The 21,173-nt window shown below is 38.8% G+C and overlaps 1 protein-coding gene and 1 long non-coding RNA gene across 2 annotated transcripts in view; both read left to right on the forward strand.

The window, feature by feature from the left end:
- The window catches only part of LOC139737509 (uncharacterized), a gene marked incomplete at its 3' end in the record, with an annotated part of 45,997 nt that extends 44,687 nt beyond the window's left edge, over positions 1 to 1,310 (forward strand). Inside the window, exon 33 of the mRNA XM_071648178.1 lies at positions 1,223 to 1,310. Coding sequence (XP_071504279.1) covers positions 1,223 to 1,310 — 88 coding nt within the window. The remainder of the gene's footprint in view (positions 1 to 1,222) is intronic.
- Positions 1,311 to 1,322: 12 nt separating this feature from the next.
- On the forward strand, positions 1,323 to 16,738 carry LOC139737521 (uncharacterized). Its single transcript, XR_011711381.1, has 4 exons — positions 1,323 to 1,377; positions 5,601 to 5,697; positions 15,162 to 15,197; positions 16,348 to 16,738. It is a non-coding gene; the product is annotated as an uncharacterized lncRNA (long non-coding RNA).
- The last annotated feature ends 4,435 nt before the right edge of the window (positions 16,739 to 21,173 follow it).

A 21,173-nucleotide genomic window follows, 5' to 3' on the forward strand; every position in this document is an offset into this window, starting at 1 on the left:
ATTTAGTAATCTGTTACTTGTATCAATCTAAACCTTTCCTGCAAATTTCATCCAAATCCGTAAACTACTTTTTGAGTTATTTTTCACACGGACAAACTAACTCACTAACTAACTAACTAACAAACAAACAAATAAACAAACAAACAAACAAACAAACAAACAAACAAACAAACAAACAAACAAACCAACGGTAATGAAAACATAACCTCCTCCCTTGGCGGAGGTAATACGAGGTAATACGAGGTACAGTCTGTGCAGAGTTGTCGATGTCTTTGTAATGATCCGACCACAGGATCACCTCTTATATTGGACTGCCTGAAACCTTTTCAAGCAGTGTCAAAACAAGATCCTGCAGGTCTGGCTGTAATTTGATATGTCAAGTAACACCCCTACTTATCGAGACATAAACAAAAATCAGCTCATGCTCTCATTTTACCTCACCAGAGTTTCTTCCTTTGAAGAAAAATTCTCTCTTCTCATTCATAGAATGAGCATAAGGGAGAAGGAAGTCTCCGTAAGTGCCAACGAGTGCCTGGTGACTTAGTGGGGTCCAACTTTCGCCCTTCAAGTAGATTGTAAACGAAAACTTCAGGGGAATTTCCATCTTCACATGTCTGACTGTCGCCATGTCCTGCCTAGGGTTTTGCATGGCACTGATGCTATTACGAGGAACCTGGAAGTTTTAAAAATGCAAACGAAACACTTTTTATGTTGTTGTTGTATGTCTACACATGTGACGAATGGATTATATTTCTCTTTCGTGTTGACTGCTAATGGGAGCATACTATTGTCTTGATGGTTTTGTAGTGATGAAGTTTTGATTATTGAAACTCAACATGGAAATACGCCAAGAGGGATGAGTTCAGAAGAAAGAGAATGACTGAATATAAGACAGAATGTTTGGCACAGTGAAAATTCAAGCCAGGTCACAACATGTACATGTATTATGACCACTTGAATTTTAGAAAAGCAACTATCGATATACCCTTTTTCTTTTCTTTTCTTTTCTTTTCTTTTTTGCTGCACAATCAATCAACCTGAGGGGAAAAAAATTGTTTTGAAATTTTAATCTTCATTTTTTTTTTTTTTTTTTTTTGCTTTAAAATTTGCCATTCAAAGGCCATTTGCCATCTTTTGAGTGACTGTTGTAGAAACTGCCTGTGTTGGCGGTAAAGGCTTACTGCAATTTTCCCCTTTCATCCCCCTTTGCTTTGCACACCAGTTTTGCCAGCCAGAACGCACCGACCTTCGGCAACCTGGCGGGTTCGGGCTCAGGGGCGGGGGCGGGGCCCGGGTCCGGGGCGGGGTCCGCGTCGGGGTCCGGGTTTGGCCAGCAGGGCTCGGTATTTGGCAGCTTTGGAGGAGCCAGCTCTTCAGGTGAGTCCAGTCGTCCTAAGGATGATGTATATTTGTGTCTGCATGTGTGTGTGTGTGTGTGTGTGTGTGCGCGCACACACTTATCCATGGTGGAAAAGGAGGACACACACACAAACTTTACATTTAAACCAAGGACACATAGAGAACAGAGGACGTCCTTGGTACGCAGACCATTCCAAACGGTCTGCTTTTGCATGCTTTTGCATATGTAGGGTTACATGTTTGTGGGTCCTCAATTAGCATTATTGTAATTAAGTCCTCGGTTGGATGGTAATATACGAATGAGTCCTTGGTTGACAAGAGTCCTACTTACAAAACAGGTCCTCGGTTATGTGGTAAAATTCCTTACGGGTAAAACAGGTTCTCAGTTTCCACCATAGATGCGTATGTATGCATATGTGCGTGTGTTTTATGATGGTTGTCTGTTCACAAGTGGATGTGATTGACCATCAGTGTCCAGGCTTCATGATGGCATAAATGGACACTCGCATCATAGCCCATCTATTGCTAAAAGCATTTTTTTTTTTTTTTTTGCCAGCTGCCATTTTGCATGTGCTTGCAAAAATTAATATCATCAGTTATTTCCATCATGTGGCTGTTTTGAGGAGGGCACTCGAGCGAGAAACCAAAATGTGTTAATTACAAAATCAAGCAGGAAATGTCAAGACCACAACCCTTTAGAACAGAAAGTTTTGATGGCAAATTGATGTTAAAGACACTGTTCAACATTGTGGCAGCCCAGTTACAGAAATTCGTAATCACTGAGCTGTATTTTAATGTTCAAATGCATGCCAAAGTACTGTAGCCAGAGATGCGAACATTTCTTACTCTTATTATTTTTTTTTTTTTTTTGGGGGGGGGGGGTGGTCAAAAATACTGCAGGTTTTATGGAAAATACAGTTCACCCCAAAATGTATTGCTACATATGTCTATTGCTGGAAAGGTGGAAATACCATTTTTTTCCAGGAAAATTGTACCTTTCCTGCCCTTAGGTTACTGCAGTGCTGTTTACGAGGCCGGCATGCGTGTGTAACATACTAAACTGTTCAGATTTATTCCGTATATTATATATATTTTATATTATATATTATATATTATACATTATACAATTTACATTATATGTTATATATTATATATTATATATTATACATTATATATTATACATTATACATTATATATTATATATTATACATTATATATTATATATTATATATTATATATTATATATTATATATTATATATCATATATAATATATGATACTAACAGGGGCTCTATGAACAAGTATCAGGCTACTACACTGTAGACTTAATGGTCTATTGAAAAACTGTTGTCTGAGTCCCAGATAGTCATGTTTGTAAGCATTTTAAATCTATTGATAACCCTAATTTTCCACAGCATTACATTACACAAAATCAAAAGCATGATAGGCATGTGCAGTCATGCAGCTCAGATTTTTAATGCTGAACACTTCATTAACCCAAACCAGGCCGGGCTTTTTTGGCTGTTCTGTGCACTTGAAAAAAAAAATAGAATCAAAATGAATTTCTTATGTATTGTGTTGTTTTATGATTTTCTTTAATGTATTTCTTTGTTTTTCGACCTACATTTTTGTCATTTTTCCCCCAGAATTTATGACAGAACATGTTTCAAGCATAGATATGGTACTGCATGTGTCATTACAATCCACCACAAACTTGTGCGCAGTGTTTTCACTCAGAATTTAGATGATTCAAAAGTGCGAATCCACTCCATGTGCAAGTTGAGTTTGATTATAGAAGATAAGAAAACAATGATTAAATCAGACAAGTTGGTAAAGTTTCCTGCAAATCAGAAATAAAAAGGAAGTTTTAAAGATTCTTGTGTTTTCAGTGATTAGCGACATTGGTCATGACCACCCAACATCAGTCACATGAGGAAATAATGTCATTAACATTCTACTCTCCAAGGGGTTTGCACTCAATGCTATAAGAACTCCATACTTTTCCTTTCGCCATGTCAGCCATGTCAGCAAACATTTGCTGGAAAAGATACCAATTATGCCTTTTAATGTCAAGCAGAAAACAAGAAAGTCTCAAAGAAAGGGTGGGGGGGGATGGGGAGGAGAGCAAGAGAATAAGAAGCAAGGAAGGGCTGGTCCTAAAGTAATTTTGATTGTATGGTTAACAGTTAATTTCAATTTCAAATTCTCTCATGCTGAAAGATTTATTTTTCATGGATTTGAGCATGTTGCAAGGTATGCAGAACTGATGAGTTATTGAGATTTGGCAAAATTTGCTCCCGTAACTTTGTCCTATTTGGCCCATAAATATACATGAATATAAAGAAGCCCATAGTTTGCAAAGGTCATGGTTAAATGCTAAAAATGTTGCTATTTCCCCCATATCCATGCAATGTCCGAAGGTATTTTCTTCAAACTTAGTGTAGACATTTACTACTGCAAAAAGATTCTCCAGAGAGAGTTTCATGTCATAAGGTCAAAGGTCAAAAGGTCAAAGGTAAGGTGAAAATGTTACAATTTTACTTTCTTGCAAATGGTTCAATGTATCTTCATGGAACTTGGTGCATATGCATATACTGACTGCATGGCATGGATTATTTAGGGAATGTAGGGGTCATGGGTCAATAGTCAAGGGGTCAAAGGTTAAGGTCAACTCCTCAAAATTTTACTATTTCCCTCATATACTAGTATATATGCAATGCTTGCATTATTATTTTTAAAACTTGATATATACATGTATTACCTAATGGAGATTTTCTGGGGAATTTCCAGCCAGAAGGTCAAAGGTCAAGGGTCAAAGGCCAGATTTAAATGCAAAAAAAAATTTATTTTATACTGTAATTACACTCTTTCTTCATACCTTGAAAATTGCTCAATGCATAAACTTATAAAAGGGTCGGTCAGAAGTCAAGTAAAAATCCTCAATTCCCCAAATACATGTACCTGCACTCCTAGGCAATTATAGCAAACCTAGTTCAAGGAAAGTGAACGTTCAAGATATTTCTGACAAACCTGTCATTTCAATATTTTGCCAGTGATGTGAAACTGTCATCACATATTGTGAAGACATTGCACCATACACCTTTTGTTGTTGTTGCAATGATGAAAGATTCTGGTTGTATGGCAATGCCTGCACACATTGGATTTATATTTAGTGATGAAACTTTAGAATGTTGCCATTGTCGTTGATATCAAACATCCTGTATAATTCATGAGAAAAGAGACCTTGACACATGTAACAGCAAATACTTAAGGTATTTGTGACCCGCTACAACAAAAGGATCCTAAAGTCGCAGCGGTTGAGCCAAGAAAATCGAGGTTGAAGTCACATTATCAAAATTGGGCATTGTTTTGTAGTCTAATGTTTTGTCTATCATCTGCCGAAATTTTGACGCTCAATGATCAAAGGAAAGGCAAGAAATCAGCGTTTTTCTGGGCCATGATTTTCCTACTTTCAACGTAACAGAATCATGCCAAAGATTTGGATTTAGCGCCGCAGCTAGACCCCGCCCCTAGCAACGAGGGAATGATCTTATTGGTCAATACGTGGCATCCTGATTACTGATTGGTCGTGCGTGGACAGTAAAACTGTCTCGCGTCCCCTTGATCATGATAGCGTCGAAACGAAAACTTTGAAGGCGTTTTTCTCGAAACTCTGATCTCTACAACCACTTGACATGCGCTAATGAAGTCATCGATATCTCCTCAACCAAGTACTTATATGAGTTGTGCTATATATGAAATTAAAGAAGAAGAGTAAGTGAACAATGTCATGCCATTTTTAGAAAATTGCCCTTCCCCGACTTTCAGATCCTTTTGTTGTAGCTGGTTACATTTAGTCTCTCAATCTGTTTGTGTGTTTATTGTCTATCAATCTGTCGGTGAACTGTGCATAGCTACCTACCTATCTATCTCTTTTTATCTTTTCTGTACTGTGGAATGACTTCACTATCTATCTATCTGTCTATCTTGTGTGTATATGACTTGTATGATATATATTGTATGTATCTTAGTGTGTGTTTTTTTATGTATGTATGTCTGTATATTACTTTGTCTTTTCCATCTTTGAATGCTGTTACATTCTCCTGTATCTGAGTATGTGCATATGTACTTTGTATGAAAAGGCTCTTTGCCAATGTACATTGTAGCAAAGACTTGTATTCATGGAATATACTCTCTCTCTCTCTCTTCATTACCTTAATTGGCACCCTTCCCGGAGTGCAGGCGGTGGTTTTGGTGGTTTTGGCGGTGGTACCGGCGGCAGTGGATTTGGGTCCGGCAGCGGCAATGCCTTTGGTGGCAGTGGCTCATCAGGCTCTGGGTGAGTACTTAATGATCTATCTTTGACTCATTCTCACTGGATGGGGTTCCCCCTCCTCCCCCCCCCCCCCCATATTCCCCTACTCACCCCCCCCCCCCCCCCCCCCTCCTCCTCACCCCCTCCCTTTGGCGGGATCAGTACTTGGTCCGACACCACCCTGTTGGCGTAGGGGGTAGGGTGGGATGGGAATGGTGTCCGGAACAGAGACTATCTACACCCAACACTCCATGTCTTAAAGGGATAGTATAGTATTGGCTGAGGTGAGGATTCAGCTTTTAACTTTTCTTGAGATACTCAACAACTTTATTAAATTTTAACAAGCATACAATTCCAGAGGAATTCAAAGTTTATTTGATGAAAATCCATGCTGAAATGGCAGAGATATCCAAAACAAAGTAAAACAAAGTGCTCCTAATCAAAGGTGGGTCCCACCTTTTGTTAGGATTGTTTTGTTTTGAATATCTCAGCCAATTCAAAACTAATTTTCCACAAATAAGCTTTGAATTCTTCATAGAATTATATGCTCTTTCATACTTCATAAGAGGTTTCTCATCTTAAAATGTCATCATCGCAAAACACTGGGAACCTGAAACCCCATCACAACCGAAATGTACCATCCATTTAAAGTGATTGTAGGGCATATTCCAACAAACTTGGGTGGGATGGGAGTGTGAGCTTGAACAAAGACTATGTATACCCAAACTACATATCTTGCAGTGATTGCAGGGTATATTTACACAAACTTGGGGTGGGATGGGAGTATGTAGGGTGTGGAAAAGAGACTATGATACAACATTGTATACCCCACACAACATGTGAACAGTGATTACAGGGTGTATTCCAACAAGCTTGGGATGGGATTGGAGATCATCTGAAACACTAGAGACTATACCCCACACAACATGTCTCGCAGTGACTTTAGGGTACGCTAGTATTCCAGCGGGCTTCTCTGATAGAGTATTTCATGTGGCTCAGTGGACAAGACTGCAGACTCTCAATATCGAGGTCCCTGATTCAAGTCCCCTAACCAACACAGCAGTGGTGCTCCAGAGCAAGTCACTTTACCCTCATTTCCAGCTCCTTCAGAAGAGACATATAACCTGTCAGCCCCATTATTGTTCGAGTTTCAGCATATTTTTGCCCTGTGGATGCCATGTAAAATATCCAAATTCATGTCTTAGTGACGCCCAGTCTATGGAGCTTGAAAAATTGGTGGTTATTATTTCTTAATTGTTATTTCTGTTCCAAAGTGTCTTTTGTGCCCCATTGTGCTGATGGATATCCCCATCATTTCATCCCGTTGAGGACTTGTCCCGAGTATCCTCAGGCTGGGGTAAATGGGAAATGTGTATAATAGAGGAAAATCAGTCCGTCTTCAATGGGTTGATGAATACCACAATTAGCCTAGAATTAAGTATTCTGGTATGCACACAAGGGAACTTTTGAGCTGAACCTGTGAGACACATGTTCTTGTCCAGTCACATCGAGCCACTCCCATCTGTAGGGCGCAATTCTTCAGCGAAGAAGGATTTCTACCTTAAACCGAGACGCGTCACAACTGATCTTCTAACGTAACATGGATGACTGGACTTCTATTGTTGGATCGGTGTGGTTGAGGCTCGTTCTTTGCGCTAGAATCGACTGCATTAGTCACCCTGCTTCTTCGTGCACCTGGCACACTGCGTTATGTCTGTCATTCACTTCACATTTCTTTGTCCTCGAATGAAGAAGTCTCTCCTTTCCAGCCCCACCCCCCCCCCCTCCCTCCAGCTAATTTTTTTTTTTTCGTGATCCATCAGTATCGAAGAGTGTGTTGAGACTGAAGTGCAAATTTTCCACAGTATGGAGGCAAAACATGGGAATGTGTATTCGAACGGGCTGAATATGTTATGAAGTACGAAAGACATTCCCCGGATATATTGAAACAAACTTGTTCTCTGTTCTTTTCCTTTTTTATAAGGAAAGGTAAATTCTTTTATAGACTTTGCATTCAATGTGATTATGCATCGTCATTCAAGGTGGCATGGTGTTTACTTCTGTGTGTGCCCCTTGTAATGCTTTGTGGGTGGAGGCGGCTCTTGGGTGTCAGTATCTGATAAAATTAAAAAGAAAAATCTGTTTTCATAGCCATGTGATCTTCAAGGTCTAGTTTACCTTAAGGAGCAGTGATTTTATAATTTTTCAAGATATCACATTTGATGCATATGTGTAGGTCTGTTGTACCACAAAACATACTACCATATAAAATTTTCGCAATAAAGCCTAAAATTTAAGGAGATAGCCGTATTTTTCTTAATACACCATAACTGTAGACGGTTTAGTCTGCAAACATCTTTGTTATAGCTATTGTTCACATTTTATGTATTTAACAATACCTAACATCACTAATACGGATACAGATTTTTACAGTGGTTGTTTCTATCCGTAACTCACGTTTTAGAACTATTTTAAAGCACTAATGCTGGGCTTTTGTTTCATCTGCAAATGGTAAATTATGCCTTAAATGCCTGCCGCTTTCATGTAGAATGTATCTTGTGATACATATGACATTATCATATCTTGTCTCATTATGAATAAAACCAAAGCGTGTTATTCTTGCTTGGTTGAACTCACTGTGGCATTGTAGGAGATCTGTACATTCAGAATGGCCAGAATTCATAGAGATAATTCACATGTAGCCCATGGATTACACAAATTGCAACTGCGCAAAAATACACAACAAACAACGTACACCAATTTAGACATCCAGTGATAAACATGCACATGAGCAGTATACAATGTATGCCTATTTTTGCACGTGTGGTAGTCTATGGGCTAAATTCTAATCATGGACTTGATTCAAACTACCTTTGTTACAAATGTAAATTATGGCCAGCATGTTTATGTGTGAGAAATGTGATGTTTGGGGACTCTTCACGTGCAATACAAATGATTATCGGTAGTATCACAAGCAAGTGATGTCCAAGTCATGTGACTAAGCCAGCTAGTATCAGATGACCATAGAACAACATGTTAGGTGCTTTGCTGAGGACAACATGGACCACATGTGTTTTCAATATATATGTCTTTCTGGAAAATTTCTTTGATGGAAAGCCTTCTCTTTGAACTCTTTTGTTTCCTTAATGCGATGCCTCTGCCCCCTAAGGGTGCAGGAGGTATTAAAGATCAATTAATATGACTTTATAGTTCCTGGAGCAATTGCTCAGCATAGCTTTTGACAGTTTCTCCCAGCTTTTGATGTGTTGTAGCTGACACTTTAGGCTTTCATGAAACTATGCCCTCTGTTTTTTGTTTTTTGTTTTTTAATTGGATGTATGGATCACGTCTAAAAATTTGGTTGAAATAAAAAAGTAGGTGTCAATTTAGGGAGATTTTGTGCAATACGTAACATGTATGGCCAGAACCTGTCACTAATCATGTGCAAGATAACCACATGTATCACGATATCGCAACATTCTGGCACCATACCGTTTCCGTTGAGTGACAGTTGGGGGGGGGGGGGGGGGGGGGTGATGATGAGACTTTAAGTCAAATATTAATTGCTAATGTCTTTGAGAGTAGGCAATTGCTTCTTTCCTCTTATTGCCTTTCTTGTGTTGAAGTGTTACAATCAAAAGTTGTTTCAAAATGTAATTAGCTCTATTGCAAGTTTCTATGTCATATCTTTGTGACAGAAACAAGCTAATCTCTTGCTTTGGTCTATGTTCAGGACTGTGCGCAGTGGTGAGGACATATTTTGTTTCACCTCATATCTTCCATGATTTCTAGTCATACACCAAGCACTCTTTTACTCTTTATGTGCCATGTTCGCACATTCAACTCAGTCGACAGTGTGCCAACTTCGCATATTCTGCTCAAAAGCACAAACCCGCCCAAATCGCCAAATGCCACAGTACAATGAAAGTGTTTCTTGCGATTCCATTCCCATCGCATGTAGCTTGTATTTCATTTTGTGAATGATTGTCAAGCGGTGTGTCCTATTGGATTTGCAGGTAAATTCTAAGTTTCTGTCACTTTTTTGTGTGCAGAAGTCATGCCTCTACAATGATGTAGCCATTGGTCATTTGAAAGAAAAGCAATCATAGATTTGTTGAAAGAATTTACATCAAAGCAATGGTTGGCCTTTTCTCTACGTATTATTTCTTGACTACATGCCCAGGGTAACAAAAATCTATGAAAGTTACATTTCTGATTAATGTGGCACACAGGGGGTTTACACCATGGCATATAAAGAGTTAAAGCAATCTATGAGCAAATGCTCAATTCCAATAGTAAAGTGCATTCATGTCGACGTTTGAGTCAAACCAGACCAAGAGAATCAAGTAGAAGCTGCGTTACAATCAGATGAAAGATCAGAAATTTGTTGTATGTAATCATTTTTACATGAAGGAACTCTTCATATTATTCATATCCTGACAGAAGAATGTGTAAACGCCTCTTGATTTGAGGATGTGTGCATCTACTCTATTTTTAAATGCACGTAGGCACACAAATGTCTTTCTGAATGCTCTTTGAAAACATCCCAAATTTTGACGTGCGAGCTTTGAAAGACGTGTTTACCATGTGTACCAGGTGATTCCTCAAGACAGGCAGTTTTCTGTCTTTATATATCGAAATTTTGTTATGGCCGAACAAATGAAGTCTATCAAGATATTCTGTAGATAGTAATTGTGGGACCTGAATTTTTAATTGGTTGTTACAAAATTTAGTTACAATTGTGGTTACTATAACTGGAGTGCACTGTACTGCATTTTTAGCAGTTGAATAGGAAGTGGGATGCTCCATGGTGTACTCTAGGCCGAGATGTGTGATGCATAACTTGTCAGCCAGGAATTGTTAGTTTCATTGCATTCTCATTTTACTGTCAAATCAGCAAGGAGATAGTTTCAGGCAATAATTTTGTGGTCAACTGGTTGCAGATATATGGCTCAGTCCAAGGGGCTGGGTACACTTTGCTGACATTCTAGAACTCCAAATCCAGCCTCATTAAAACCAAGCAAATATCTGCCGGTAATGACTTTAGAAAGTAACAGTATCCCACAAAGTTTTACTGCTCGAGCATCATGGGTATTTCATACTGGAGAGAATTTATCACCAATCTATATGCAACGCTGCACATTGGCACTGGTCCGATGGTCCAGGTCTGATTAAAATCACTGTCAGGCGAATAACCTTTTTCAGGAATGGACCAGTAAAAAAAAAATGGAAAAACTGGGTACCTACTGGTCTGACAGACAGGTTGGACCAGTAGACAAAAATGGGTTAATGTGCAGCCCTGCTATATAAATGTAATGTCCATGTAGTAAACAAAGGTAAGAAAGTTACGGTATAAGCTGTTATTTTCACGCACAGATATTTTCGCGAAAGAGCAGGTCACAGACATTTTCGCGAGATGTTGCTTTCGCGAATTAACACCGAGGTTTGGAAGTGCTCTGGTAGCCTATAGCGCAGGGCGACATTTTTGTGTGTTGTTAAATTCGCGGTCCAGCAGTGATTTGCGAAATTCGTGAAAATCAAACCCTCGTGAAAATAACAGCTTATGCAGTAATTTGTGGTGCAGCAAATTCATGTAAGAATGCTGTTTTAAACATGTATCACTACAGCAGAAATCACAGTTCATAGTGACACTGTGAAACTTAAAACACATGTAAAATGATCTTCATTGTGAAATGAAGGAGATATCTCACTTACATGGACATGATGCAGTTTCTTGACCCAACACGCTGGACTGACCAATATATCTGCTTCACCTGTGACAGCTGCCAATCAAACAGCTATTAAGGAATTGTGGGTCACGCCCATTCCTTGCAGTGTCTCACGGGCAAGCCTCTCGCGTGTTGGGATTCGTTTGATCCCTGATTAGGTGCATGGAGGTTTCCTGCAAGCTCTACTTCTACTCTTTGAAAGGAGGCAGCATATTCCGCACCATTACTGGAATTTATTACCTCCGCCCAAGGAGGTCACTGTTTTTTGCGGGCATTGGTTTGTGTGTTTGTCTGTCTTTTTGTTTGTTTGTTTGTTTGTTTGTTTGTTTGCAAGGAAAAAAAAAACCTAAAAAAGCCAGGAACAGATTTTGATTAAATTTTTCAGGAAAAGTTGATAATGACACAGGGAATACTGTGCATGATTAAATTTGGGGAGCGATCCTGATCATCATCTGGATCCAGGCATTTTTTTGGTGTTTTTTTTTTTTGTTGGAGGATTTTTTTCTTTTTCTTGTAATCGGGATATAGGACAGTTTCAGCATATGTGTATAAAACCCCACAATAAATAGCCAGATAGCTTAGCATTGCCACCACTCTGTAGTACTATATTGTATGATGTTGACCCTTGAGGAAGATTGATTTTCAGTATGCAGTTGGAAATCACAAGGGGGGGGGGGGGGAGGGGGGAATGAGCTGCTTGGTGGAGGTCTGCGCTTTCTGAGTGCTTTTCTAGTTGATCATGCATTTACATGGATTAACTTGCAGACAGGGATGATGCAGCGATGATTAATGAACTGGGCAAAGACACAAATTATATTTCGCACCCACACAGGCCATCACCTAGACACATTACCCCATCCCACCCCACCACCCCCCCCCCCCTTTCCCCATGAAGGCAGCCAGGGGTGATGTAGTTATTTTTGAGAGGGGCAGGGATGTGGTTAAGCTTGCTAAAGGGTTCACTTGGTTTGCAGAGTGCCATATGTGTCTCCATGCCAAGCATGAATCAATCTTCCATTAGCATTCTTCAAGTGCATAGGGCCAGTTTAAGGTATGGTTGAATCACACGCAATTTAGAAGCACTGTTCGATTCCGTGGCTGTGCCCACTTTCTTTGCCGTACTTTGAGATGAGCAGTACTATGTTCCAACGCTAGGTCATAGTGAGCAACTTTGAGGAACGGCAATTGCTTTTATGAGAAACAGTTTGAAAAATTAATTTGGTCAGCCATGCTGCAGTAAATATCAGTGATTTTCTAAAGAATGCAGACTACTTGAGCACGGAAAAATGGATAGGCTCACTTTGGAAAGAAAAATAATGCCTCCCACACAATACACTTCATGTTTTCATTAGTAGGTATCGGTATGAGAGCATAATACAGTCAGACCTATGTATAGCAGCCACCGAAGGAAGATAGAAAAAAATGTTGCCGTCACAGACAGATGGTTGGTATAGATAGGTGTCCGCTGTGGCAGGTTTGACTGTTGTGACGAATCCTTTATTTTCCATGTGTGAAATGTATCCCACATGCGAAAGTCATGAAGTTCATCTATGGCTCCTTTAATTCATAGACTTGCCATTGAAAGATGTTATAATGTCTCACAGTTTGTCGGCCTTGAAGTGAATGATACATTAAAAGTTGGCACCAATTCTCCGGCATGGATTCCCAAACCTCGAAATGGCCTTTAATCAGCTAATTATTTGTTTCCTTTCTGACCTTACAACTCAGTGCAGTAGTAACCAGTCATGGAAGTCTGTTTGTTTGTATGTATATAAAGCATGTGTGTATGTGGATGTGTGTGTGTGTGTGTGTGAGTGTGCATGTGTGTATCTGGCAGCCCACAGCTGCAATGCATTGTGGGAAAGGAGGTATACGAAATAGGCTCATAGCGGATTCGGATGGCAGTACTCATCATTAAACATAGTCCCTTCTTTGATACATGGCTACTAGGTGACATGTATGAGTTGTTTTATTTTCTAGCCCCTGTAAGGATATGTGCAACAAACTTCGTATCAAGAGAAATTGACCAAGGTATACCTTGAGTGGTTATCTATGTCAGTTTCCAACTGTTGTTTGTTTTTGTTTGGTTTGTTTGTTTGTTTTTTAAATTATGAAACCACCAACTATTGAGACAAAGCCTTAGAGTACTAAAGGTCTTGTATGCTTAATTTCACAAACACTCGTATGATAATAATGATGATGATGATAATGATGACAATAATAATAATGATGATGATGATAATGATAATAATAATAATAATAATAATAATGATAATGATAATAATAATAATAGTAGTAATAAAACTGTAAAAGTGGATATTTTCGCGCGACTAATTTTTCACGCTTGGCCACGTAAGAAGAGTTTCGCATGTTTTTAATTCCGCGGAATCAAGACAGCAACAACTGGAACATATGGCAATGGCACGCAAAAATATTCTTGTGCTTTTATTTTCGCGCTAGCTTGCAGTTGCGCAAAATGCGCAAAAATGTCCACTTTTACAGTAATAATGATAATAATGATAATAATAATAAAATGGATTTATACATCCCCAAATCCATCTGTTAATTAAATGCTCATGGCACAACTTTTGCAAAATATGAATTATATGCACAGATATAATCATAGCATAGTTTGACTAGTTTAGACAGTGAGTGATATCAAATTTTCTTTTATAGAAGGAATTTCCTTTTTCACTTACTTTCACACACCCAGTGTATATTATGTAATATCTATTGTATGTGATTATGAAAAAAAAAAAGAAGTTTTGCAATAATTTAAGGGGGAGGGGGTCTTTCTCCGTATGACACACTGAAAAAAAAAAGTTCCCCCACCCTTTAAAAAAAAAGTGTTTTTTTTCTTTCCATTACTATATGAGAGTCCTATATCAAAGATACTGTAGGATTTTGACATTCACTCCTTCATGTAAGTGATGTGGATTTAAATGCAATGACCAAATCTGATGTCTGTTTAAATGAATTCCCTGTTGCATTTCGTGAAAGTGTTATTTGGTTGTTGTTTCCATTTAGTACATGAACCATTTATTCAAAACCCCATTTAGGATGTTGTACTTGATACTTTGATGAAATATGCCATTTAGCGTATGTGACACACGTTTTTACACCATTTACATTTTACATCGATTGTGTGATGCCATTTAGGGGTGCAAATTTGGTGCACCATAAAATGCCATTTTGGATCCTTTTCTGAGGTTGGGATGCTGGTGGATAGCACATTTGTTTGAGAGTGACCCCTCATTCATAGTTCAGGAATATTTCCCCAAACTCTTGTTTTTTCTTCGTTTAAAATTCTCTCTTTAGTACCACCTGACATCCCTGCATTCAACAAAGAATTATCCATTCTAAGGATTCTTTGTGACATCAGCATTATTCTTGTGGTCATGACAATCAATATCCATATTTGGCAATGAGGTATGAAAGTGGTCAAGAATTGTCCACCGGAGTATAGAGCCCACAGACGAAAATTGTCCAAACTGACAAGCGAATATATTGATTAGTCTGGGGTCATATGTTGCATTCTGTCTTCTTTCTAATTCTAATATATTCTCCCCAGTACTGGAAATCAATAAATACTTGAAATATAACTACTCAATCAGAATGCATCATTGTAGCTCAACCCCTGCTGGGACTACTTTATGTTAAATTGTTTGTTATCAAACTGGTCTCTTATCTTTCCATGACTGTATTATCATATCTTTAATATTTCATTTTCATATTTCTTCTTTTTTCACCATGTCACAGGTTTCCAAGTGGATCTTCCTTCACTCAGTATCGCTAGTAAGTAACTCCGTCAACACTTTCAGGGGCCCAGTTGCCATGACAACGAGCAAAGGAAAAAAATGCTTGCTGATTGGCTAATGCCAAGTTAGTCACTTCTTACACTCACCATGACGATTAGTCTTTCATATGTCTGGGCATAGCCTGTATTACAGTGACCATCTGCCTGTTAAAACGGCGCTGAACAAAGCTGTTTTTGGTTCACCGTTTTTGGTTTAGTGTTTTTGGTTTACTAAAAGGAAAGGAGTTGGAAAAAAAAGGTGGCAGTTGATTACTTTATCCATAGGCAACGGAAGTTGTAATGCATGCAGATTCACAAGAATCTTTAGAAGGTAATCATGTGCTTAGTTGCAGTACTTGTGATAAAGTTTACAACATCATAGGGCAATAACATATATGCATATCATGTTCTTTCCAAAAGATGCTGAGTCCACTTTTGATAGTAAAGAGAAAAACATGGATGTCTATTTCACACGCACCTAAGTTGTTTTTTTCTCATGCAATGACTTTACATCCCATAAAAGTACTCCATAATAGGACAAAGAAGCAACAAAAACAGCAACTAACTAGAGAAGCACTCTGAGAGCGCAGACCTCCGCCAAGCATGCAGCTCATTTGATCTTGTTCTTCCATAGAGATATCAGTGATTTCCACTCATACGTACTTATAGCATTGTGTGCTGAAAGTCGCCCGATTTCCCAATATAGAAGCCTTTGTTACGTCATAAACCCTCAGCTGCACAGCGCGCCTCGCCCTAGCAGAAACCAAGAGCATGCGCTTTAGTGCGCGCATGCAAACCTCAAATACGCGCAGCCTGAACTCCCAAGTTCATTGACCCTACCTGCCAAAATATCAGAAATCCTTCATAAATTCCCCCAAAATTCACGGATCACTACCACAAGTTAATCGTTTGTTACTTGTGTCATTCTCAACCTTTCTTGCAAGTTTCATCCCAATCCGTTAACTACTTTTTGAGTTATTTTGCACACGGACAAACTAACGAACGAACTAACTAACAAACAAACCAACGGTAATGAAAACATAACCTCCCCCTTGGCGGAGGTAATTATTGTCTTCTCAACCAGCGTAGAATAAAAATTGCTTATGATATTAATGCCATTTCTGTTGTTTTTGTTTTTTTTACACTCAGGACAACAAAGGGAGCTGTATCATAGCTTTATCTGGCAGCAAGGCAAGACTGCGTCGGGCCACCAGCTGTTTTTTCCATTTCTCAGAGGATAGCTTTAACCGTTGTCAGTGATAACTGTGCCTCAGAATCTGGTTTACATGAGATGAATTTATTTTTAATGACTGGACATCAGTCTAGTAAAGCCAACCACACCAGCTCCCTGTCACTGCTGCGTGAGGCAGTTTATGACTGGCCATTGACAAAACGAGAAGTTGTAGCATTCTTGTATGATCGCTATCAATGTAACCAAGGTTTCGTATTATGAATATTGTATTTTGTATACAAATGTCATCTGCTAAAACTAGGAACAAATGTGACCTGCTACAACAAAAGGATCCTAAAGTCGCTGACGGGTGAGCCGAGAAAAATTGAGATTGAAGTCAGATCATCAAAATCCGTCAAAACGTTCGGATTTCTGTTTTTAACATAATTTTGTAGTCTGGTGTATCTTCTATCATCTGCTGAAATTTCGAAGCTAAATGATCAAAGGAAAGGCAAGAAAATAATGTTTTTCTGGGCCATGATTTTCCGACTTTCAACAGAACAGATACGTGTCCGAAGATATGGATTTAGCACCACAGCTAGACTCTGCCCCTAGCAACAAGGGATCGTGATCTCATTGGTCAGTGCGTGGCATCCTGGTTACTGATTGGTCGTGCATAGACTGCTGGCGCTAAGCTTGAATGAACATCGCGGAGGTTGCTAGGAGTGTACCTTCTATTGTCAAGTGGTGAAAACTGTCTTGCTTCCCCTTGATCATGATAGCGTCGGAAGGAAAACTTTGAAGGCGGTTTACTCGAATCGCTGATATCCTAAACCACTTGACATGCGCTAATAAAAGCATCGATATCTCCGAAACTGAGTACTTTTATGAGTCATGTTATATATGACATTAAATTGGAAGAGTAAGGTAATAATGTCATGTCATTTTCAGAAAATTGTCCTCCCCCGACTTTCGGATCCTTTTGTTGCAGCGGGTCACAAATGTGCATTTGATTGACAAATTGCCCCACATCAATGTAAATAAACACCAAATTAATCAGTGTTTTAGTAGTAGCGATGATGAAAAATCATGGGCACGCAAATGCGGGGCGGATTTGAACCAACGACATCACTGGACTGTTGTTAGATCCACTAGACCACCGCCACAACCAGTGCTGGTTCGCATCCGTATAGCGTGCTGTGGTTACTGAGTATTTATTCAAATGAATGAAATTCTTACATCAGGTTGTTTTTATTGCAACTGGTTGACAAATTGCCCCACATGAACATAGACAAGCACCAAATTAATCAGTGTTCAAAGCTGATTAATTTGGTCCTTAGTTACTTCGATGTGGAGCAAATTGTCATTCACTTGCAATAAAAACAACTTGATGCAAGAATTTAATTCATTTGAATGAGAACAAATTTGCTTCTGTGTATAAAATTTAAGAAGAGTTTCAACACAAGTGTTTAAGAGCAGAATCATCTAAGAGGAAATGGCCTGGTAGTGCACACTAACACCATATCTTCTGCCGACAGGTTTCGGTACGTGCACGACAATATCGGGAGAGAAGTATATCGATATCATCATGTGATGTGCTTGTTTAGACTATTTAAACATTTGATTTCATGCCATGTTCATTTCGACTTCAACTAAGTGAAATCAGACCGTCAGAATGGTATAGAGAGATCATTAAAAAAAAACAGCAACGGCAAAAATAGCAACCCTATTCCCTAGAAAATCATTGGTAGGTCATTAAAAGACTATCAAAAAAAAAAAGTTTTTAGTGAAGATTTATGTATGGGTCACTTGAGTACCAAAGTGTGGTGTTTTAGCCATTCATTGCCATGGAAACTGGTTCTAAGCAACCTCTGCTAGTCCAAGTGTTCATCGGCTCACATGGTTCCGACCCAAGCTATAACCAAAGACTGTGACATCATCACTTCGGTAATCTTTATAGAAGCCTGTTTAGATGATGACGGCTATACCTCCTCCAGTACACATGGTATTTGAGTGTGTGTGTGTGTGCTTCAGTGTTTTACACAACATATCAGAAATTGTAACAGTCTAAGTAAGACTTTGGGGGGTTTTTATCATTATTTATGTTTGTTTATTTGTTTATATTTGGGGGGATCTGATTGTGGTAAAAGCACTACCATTCTGTTGTTCTGCTGTTACTTTAACCATCAACCCTTTCCATGCTAGGGACTTTGACAACGCTTTGGGGTTTCTGTGTCAGTCAGCTCTCAAAACACACAGTGGGTATCCAAAAACCACCTTGAACACAGTGTGAAAATTCCACTTAATAGACAGTTAGAAGTGCTATGTTGAACTTCAGGTATGTTTAGTGCTGTGCTGGATTTTCATAAAGTCTTGTAAGAAAAGGTCTTGCAAGGAGGCTACATCATCTCTTCCTATGTCGGACGCAAATTGAAAACCTCATGAAACTTACCAACCAGGGCTTTGAGTGCTTGAGATGTAACCCGATAGATTAATACTCAACTTTCGATACATCGCGATATGTCATGAGATATATGAGAAATTTGGTGTTTACACGTTATCACAAGTACGTAAATAATATCTGAATGGCTCATTAAGAGTCTAGATAAATTGATTTACAATGCAGCCTCTATGTCGGTCGATATTCTTAGCTTATAGACTCATGAATTCATTTTCCAAAGCAATAAAAATGTAGAAGAATGTTCGGGTAAATGTGCATGCACATTTAGAAACATTCAGACGCACATGCATGCACACGCACATGAAACGCAGACAGACCCCTCTTCAGAATCTTGCCTGTACATGTATTGTCCACAGGATGAAGGAAAATAATCATAATATATTCACCACGGAAGGAGCTGTACATGTTAGTGTCTGTTGGACCTGTCCTATATGGACGGAACTTCTATGGTTTGTCCTCGATGAGAAACACTTCTTTGAATAGACAAACGATGCTTTTTGTGGTCGGTGTTACATGCCTCAAAGGGCTTTACGATGTAATGAATTTGAAACAGGGGTGGTTGAAAAAGTAAGGTCTTGTGAAATGCCAAACATTAATTTACTGTTGATCCCCCATGAGAAAAAACAAAAAACAAACATTCAACTTAAGGTCATGTGTTTGACTTTATGGTTTTGGAGACTCTGCGCCATGTTTACTTTCATGAATAGAGTTTATTCAGACAAGCAGAGCGAGAAACATTTCATTAAAACTAGACCCAAGAAAAGAGATCTTTGGAGTTTTAAAGGTCGTGTACCCCTTTTGTAAGCATCATAAGATTTTGCATGGTTGAAGAATAATGTCTTCCTTCAATGTGTATGAAATCTTATGGTATTACACCTCAGCGTTTTGTTTTGTTTGGTTGGTTTGTTTGTTTATTTTTAAGAGAAATGGGAATCTATCCCCATTTCCCTGGAGAATCTGCTCTCATTTGTACAGAGAATACCTTTCTGGGGGAGGGGATCCCAGATGGGAGGGGGTCCACAAAGATTCACTGGTAATCTACAGTATTTTCCCTCCATGAGACAGAAGTGTCCAGTTTTATTTTTCTGAGGAAAGGTCTAAATTACCTACATCTTCAATATACCAGCTTATGAGAGGAATCTCATTGTCAGGGTTACAAAAGGGGTACACAGGCTTTACAGCTTCAACTCTCTATACTATTCACATTTTGGATGTAATCAAATGAAGTTCATTTAGCTGTGATTGCTTGTGCTGTAGACTCTCCTTATAACAAACTCCAGTAGTCAAACCACTTTGGTTCATCAATAGTGGTTATTTGTACAATGTATCAGGCTTTAAAAAAAAAAAAAAAATTAAAGATAACAAGTAAATTTGAACTTAGGGCAAGAAGTGTTACTTTGATATACGCAGAGTTTGCTATACCAGTGTCTGTTTTAACAAGACTCCACTGTTACTCTTGGTTATACAGTTGAACCTCCGTATAAGGAAGTCAGATATAACAAAACCCACTCATAACAGGTGTGATTTTGCAGATCCCAACTGTCTGTGTTTTCTTGTCTATGTACCTTGATGTAATGAGTAACCTCTCACAACAAGATTTTCGTCATGGATTTTAGGTCCTTGTTATAATCAGGTCCTCATTGTATGTACTCTGTATAGAGTTTGTCAGACACATCTTGCTCTCTTTACGGCTAACTAGTCAAGAGCTGCCGAGTAGCTCTTGTTCTGTAAGAGGAAGGCTCCCTTAAGAATTGACTCTCGTGTCTTATTCTGAGAAGAACATGATGTAGAAGCTTTCCTGTTTCGGAAATTGTTATCACTTGTTGAGGTGCATGAGGCACTAGAGTATTTCCCTGATACCTTTTTAGAACGTTCCAAGATTTTTGATGTGTATATGTCGAAAGCTCTTGCTTAGAGATTGCGAAGTAGATTTCAGGACAGTGGGTTTAGAAGTAACAATCAAGGTAGAGGAATATTTTGAAGAAAAAAAAATGATAGAATTGAGTTTTCTTTATTTCATTGCTTGATTCAGAACACGATGCCAAAATTTTCTGCATTTAAGAAGCTTCAACTCTGCCCACTGTTTGTTAAAGGCAAATTGGCCAAGTATCTTGTTCGCCTTCTCGGGTCTGTGAGACCACATTCAGTCTGTTCAAGTTGCCTTGGGCTGACTTACTCTGAATGAGCTGCATGATGTGTAATAATGACATTTTCCAATGTCCAATGACTTCTTTGCCAAAGCAAAGTTGGACGCTCACACTTAGACAAAGAGTTGCATGATGATCATGAGCATTTCAAATGAAAATTATGGCAGGGCACAGCGAACAAACTTCTCTCACGAAC

The sequence above is a fragment of the Diadema antillarum genome, unplaced genomic scaffold (assembly GCF_040938485.1).
Source record: "Diadema antillarum isolate AM-2024a unplaced genomic scaffold, OU_Dant_1.0 seq00000694_RagTag, whole genome shotgun sequence".
NCBI lineage: Eukaryota > Metazoa > Echinodermata > Echinoidea > Diadematoida > Diadematidae > Diadema > Diadema antillarum.